This window comes from Ovis canadensis, chromosome 19, assembly GCF_042477335.2.
Source record: "Ovis canadensis isolate MfBH-ARS-UI-01 breed Bighorn chromosome 19, ARS-UI_OviCan_v2, whole genome shotgun sequence".
In the NCBI taxonomy this organism is placed as follows: domain Eukaryota; kingdom Metazoa; phylum Chordata; class Mammalia; order Artiodactyla; family Bovidae; genus Ovis; species Ovis canadensis.
Genome location: NC_091263.1, coordinates 21228816 through 21234815, shown reverse-complemented (window position 1 = coordinate 21234815; position 6000 = coordinate 21228816). Strand labels below are relative to the sequence as shown.

The 6000-nt window shown below is 42.6% G+C and overlaps 1 protein-coding gene across 1 annotated transcript in view; it reads right to left on the bottom strand.

Annotated features, from left to right (window-relative positions):
• Nucleotides 1-320: 320 nt before the first annotated feature.
• Nucleotides 321-6000, bottom strand: part of GPD1L (glycerol-3-phosphate dehydrogenase 1 like) — a 58018-nt gene continuing 52338 nt past the window's right edge. Inside the window, exon 8 of the mRNA XM_069561314.1 lies at nucleotides 321-3269. Within this exon, the coding sequence (XP_069417415.1) occupies nucleotides 3173-3269 (97 nt within the window). The 3' untranslated portion in view covers nucleotides 321-3172. The remainder of the gene's footprint in view (nucleotides 3270-6000) is intronic.

Genomic DNA, 6000 nt, shown 5'->3' with positions numbered 1-6000 from the left:
GGGGCACTCTTTCTGCCCCTTCTGATGTCTATGTCAGACGCTTCCTCTAAACTCTATCACACAAAATCTCTGAGCGATCAAGCCTCACTTCTGGCCCTGGATTGGATTCTTCTCCTCTGGAGGCCAAGAATCCCGGCATCTTCTGTGGTTTAGCAGCAACCTTTCACCCTCACATTTAATCCACTGAATGGATGGAAGGAGAAGGCCTCCATCCTATGCTTGTAATTCCATAAAAATAGCAGCAAGCAATGGAAAGGAACAGCTACCGACAAATGGAAGCAGATGTGTGTTTGAGGAATGCATTAGAGAGGAAGCCCTTCTTTTAAAATTTGCCTTTTTATTGTTGTCAAGGTAACACAATTTGGGGAGAGAAATAAGAGAGACTACCTAAACAAATAAAACTATTACATAAGCTGATTAAAAAAAAAACAGGATCAGTAGCACAGGTTTGGGGGGATTCAATTTTTATTAAATCAGGCTTTTAAATCATATCCACCTACAGTCTGTAACCAAACACAGTACATGTGTAGGTGAAAGGCTCTTAGAGCTCGTGGAAGAAACTGAAGATTCCTTGGTACAGTGGCATCTCACCACTCCCTGGGCTGACGCCAAGGGGCCGCATGATAGCTAAGACTTAAATAAAAAACCAGGAGGAGTTTAGCTCAATTCCACCTGCTAGGATGGGTTTCAAGATAGATAATGTTCCACATTATAGTAGGCTGGATTATCACAAGGCAACAGTGTAGTTTTTACATTCACAGATTTGGCTGAAACAGTATAAATTAAGCTTCTTTTCTAGATGTCTCCCTCCCCAATTACCATAATTAGTAGTAAGAAAGGTGAATTAAAATAAATGATGGACCACAGGTGGTTATAAAAATAGATAACTCGTAGAGTAATAAATATCTAGTTAGCAAAGCATAAACTTATATAAAATTTACCTTTTTCTATATGTGCAGAATATCATCAGTATGTTCAAAAGGTACAGTCAGAAGACTTCAGAAGGGTGAGAAGGCATTTATAAAGAAAAAACACTCAAGTTACAAAACCCAGAGTCGGAAGCTGAATGCAGATGAAGAATATACGCGAGACAAAAACCCGAATCCTCACATCTGATGATGCTACTTGACAGACACCACAATTAGCTTACAGCCCTTTATGTATCTTAAAAAGTAACTTTGTTACTTATGTACAAACTTTTAAAAAGATTAATTATGAGACAAGCAAAAATTGATTAACAGTGGCACTAAAATCGATGAAACATAGCATTTTGTGTGCTTCCATATTCTTCTATGTATAGGAGTTTTTAAAATTCCCACGAAAAAAAAATCTAGTTTATAATCATTCTGGGCATAGAAGGGGAAAACAAACCCCAAGCTGGAAAATAAAAAAGGTCAAAATCTCAAAGTGACTGAAAATCCAAGAAAATGTAAAAGACATTCATACATTTCCTTAACACTCACCCACTACCATGTAAGGTAACCGCAGTGCTATCTTGACACCAATCACATTTACAAAGATACAGTAATTTCCGTTCTAATTCTAGAATTAAAAGCACTTAGTCCACACAGTGTGCGTTTCAGCGAAGCTGACATCCACTTGGCTGTACCTGATAGTGTCGCCTTAAAGCTTCAGCAAAGACTGTGGCAGACCTGAGCTTTATATAAAGGTGCGGAATGAACAATACCACAGGTAGCCATTCATTCTCATTTCCTGCAGACAGTGAAGTATACTGGCACTGTCCTGTGGTTGCCTCAGCCTGGAATAGTGTTCCTTGGAAACTGGTATGTTTCCTCGCCAAAAAAAAAAAAAAAAAAAAAAATCTCCATAATCTGTCTGGGACTTGCTGGGTTAAATAAGCATGTTCCATGAACACACAGTCTATCCCTTCAGGAGGGGTGTACAGACATGGCTTTTCCCAAACTCACTGGATCTTGCCAGGGAACATCAGGACCACTACTGGATCCTGGGACGCTGGTTTCCTGTGGAACGTGGTTTGAGAAATGCGAATCTAAATAATAAATTTTCTACAGTAGTGGTTCTCAGACAGTAGACAGCATCGAAACACATGGAAGGCATGTCAAGGCAGAGATACTAGACCTCACTTCAGAGGCTGGGGTGGGGGAGGGACCTGAGAACCTATGTTTCTAAGAGACTTCAAGTGGAGCAAATGGAGTGAGGTCCACACTCAGTGACATCCTTCTAGACAAGAACCCATGCAAGTCTCAACTGCAGAAAGCTGCCCACGCCCTCCAGAAAGCCTGGGGACAGCACTTGCTATGACCAGTCAGCGGGTGTTCAACCAGGCCAGTGACGACTGAGCCTCTGGATCTGGCCTTCTTGTCAGATGACCAGGCAGAGAGCCTGGACCTTAGAAGAGGAGTAACAGCTGCCCCCTTTCAGGGGGTCTGTGAGGCTTACAAGAAATGTGTGAACACAAGTACAACCTGACAAAAGGCCTCACACGATGGTAGCTATCGAAGAACACAGCAGAACATCCCAGGTGAGTTCTCGGCCTTCCGCCACTGCTGTGCCTTTACCAAAGTACATTCTGGTAGTTAATGAAGAGGAAAGAGGCTGAAAGTGCAGAAAACTGCGATGAGTGGAATATATCAATGAGTGGACGACCTAATTAAAATACGTAATTACTTTAAAAAAAAGATCAACCTACAATTGAAGCAGTTAATTATGCTGGCTCTGAGATAGTGTTTAAGTTACAGTATGTTGATCTTTGAACCCCCTCACTCATCTACTCTGCCATGTTAATGCTTGTTACATTTTAACCTTAACCTTGAGAATGAGAAAAAGAAATCCTTTGGTGAAACTCAAAACTTTTAGCTGCGATAGTTCCAATCTTGTATGCTACCATGGTGGGAAAATTTCAAAAGTGATTTTTTAAAAGGGCCTTTAATTTTAGTTCATAGAAACATCAATAGAATGAGAAAGGAACACACATTCACATGGCCACATATGTGCGTCCAGATGCTGCCCAGTAACATCTTAGCCAATGAACTTCATCTTGCAATTCAAACGTGAACCTGGTAAAAATTCATACACATCCATGATGGGATGACAGTCGAGCATACATCTTTGTTGCCAAGTCCTGGTTTCCACCAATCTAAATGTCTGATACGAAAGGCAGGCCGTTTCCTGACAGGTTGAATGATTCACTCTATAAATGCTCTGGATGGCTCTGGAGACAAGACAACATCTCTTGAACGGGCCGGCCTTCATAGCAGATCTGGTACACTGCAGTGAACAACGGGAACCTGGTTGGGGGAGGGGGGGTGGGAAAAGACAAGTTAAACCATCTGGTTTACCTCGCAGAACCAACCAGTCTTTCTGCCCGGCCCAACAGACTGCAGACTAGCATGCTACTGTTGGAAAACAAAGCGCCCTCCTTCACATCCCTTCCTTATGTGGTCTGCAGGGAGCCTCTGCACCGTGGCTGCAAGAACCTGGTACAACCTAAACCATCCTCTGGTTGCTTGGAGTGTGCTGTCTACAGACCCGTCCTGGGGTACTCTTTACAGGGACATCTGTGGTCACCGACATCAAGAGTTGTGGCTCAGGCTCTTGACTAAATCTGGAATGGACTCAGGTGTATGTCACTATTTTAAAAGGTTGGAGAATAAATTTTAAACTGTAGGGAGGCACTGCTCTCGCTTCTCTTAAAAGAATCATCCAAGGATGAAGACGAGGCAGCCCACACAGCACCATGAATAATGGAGGCCTGGAACACTCCCACAAGAATCAACAAGGGGACTCATGATTAGTAAAACGCTGATCTCACGTGGGAGGTGGAATTTATTCTGCTGTTTCTTCTAAGATGTGAACACAGGTATAAATGACAGTTTGAAATGGATGAGGGGATGAAGGAGTGGGCTAATAATCCGCTATAAGAAAAGGTAACATTATCCCAGGGTACTGCTAGCTCACTCAGTAAGTATTTTTTTAATGCAGAAATCACTAAGGAAATAACTAAGTAATGTCAACAAGCTTTCAAACCCATACACACTGCCTAAAGTGAGCTTGAAAGAATCACAAGAATCTTAAAAACCATTCTGAAAGTTATCTAGTTAAGCATTCTACAGTGATAACATGATTTAAGAACAGGAAACAGTGCCGATAGGTTACATGTCTTTATGACAGTCTGTGACTGTGGGATTTTTAAGGTGCAGAATGTTCTGGCATTTTTCAGAGTCAGCTAGACTTAATAAAATCTTTGATTTCACAGCCTATTAACTTTGGGCAAGTTTCACAACCCCTCTGTCCCGTTGCTCATCTGCAGAATGGAACTGGACACTCAGGATTGTTGCATTAAGTGACTTAACGTGTGAGGTGGAAAATGCGACACTTGATACATGATGTGTGTAATAACCAGCAGCTTGTAAATGCAGCCACATCGCAGCCAAGGGTTCTAGACTATCCGAGAGGACAGGGCCCAAGCCTAGTTTTGTTCACCTCTGCATCAAAATGGCCTGGCCCAGTGCAGGCAAGAGGCAGGTGCTCAGTGTTTGTTGAATGAATTTTTGTGAATGGGAGTTAAGGGCAGGCGATTTTAACTCCTTCCTTTGTCCTTCCATGACTTAACTTTCCTGTTCATATGGTGAGAACAATTTGCATGGTCCTCAAGCAGAGTGGCAGGTAATGAGTGCCACCTAAAATCATTCCCAGCCCCCTTCTCTCCTTACTGAAATCGGAAATACCCTATCTCAGCCTTTCTTTCACACCAGAATTGGCCAAGAAAGCCAGTTCTAGCCAGCAAGACAGAATACATCTGGGAGGGTTTCTGGGGAAGATCTTTCTCTCCTTGAGAGGCACTAGACAAAAATATCTGCTAGACCGCCCTTGCTCCATGCTGCTGAGTACAGTTGTGAGTATGCGATGCCTGGAGCTGCTGCAGCCACCTTGAGGCTTTAAGGAATGGCCAACAGGATCACTAAGATTCTAACCCAGAGACACTCAGACAACACCAATAACATCTACCTCTGGAATCTGTTATGAGAGAAAAATAACCATATTGTTCAAGGTGTTTTAATTGGCTGTTGCTCGTGAAGCCAAAAAGTACTCTCAATTTTCACAACTAGCATTTTAAAAATGTGTTCTGCAGATGAGATGATGACAAGTGATACAGGGTGGGGGGGGTACATTTCTATTGACAAGTAACTTGTTTAACCTCACAACCACACTATAAGTAGATAATATTATCCCTATTCTATATATGAGGAAACTGAGGCACAGTTTCTGACTTTTCTAGCTAACACTAAACCACTAGGCTATAACACCCATCTAAATGCTATTTTCTATCATTTAAAATGTTATGGGCTTTCCAGGTGGTCCAGGGGTTAGGAACCTACCTTGCAACGTAAGGGACACCAGTTTAATCCCTGGTCTGGAAGGATCCCACATGCTCTGGAGCACCTAAGCCTGTCACCACAACTCTAGAGCCAGCACTCAGAGCCCTTGAGTGACAACTACTGAGCCCAAGTGCTACGACGACTGACGCTCGTGCACCCAAAGCCTGTGCACAAGCCCAAGTACCCTGACGCAGAGCAGCCCCTGTGCAACAACCAGAGAAAGCCTGCATGCAGCCGCGAAGCCCCACCGCAGCTCAAAAGCAAAATCTGTTTTTTAAGAAAGGACTTATTTCAGGCCCACAGGACATCCAAAAATTAAGACTATAAAGCCAATTAGATCAGTTTGAGGAACTCTCTAAAGAAGGTTAAAAAGTGGGAGGAGGACATGGAAACCATTAACAGAATGAAGACAGCCTACCGGATGGGAGAACATATTTGCAAATGCTATGACTAGCTCATACAACTCAACAGCAAGAAATAAACAACACGATTACAAAATGGGCAAAAGAACAGAATATTCTCCCAAAGAAGAAATCCAGATGGCCAACAGGCACAGGAAAAGATGTTCAACATCACTAATCATCAGAGAAATGCAAGTCAAAAGGAACATAACCTCACAGTTGTCAGAATGGCCATCATG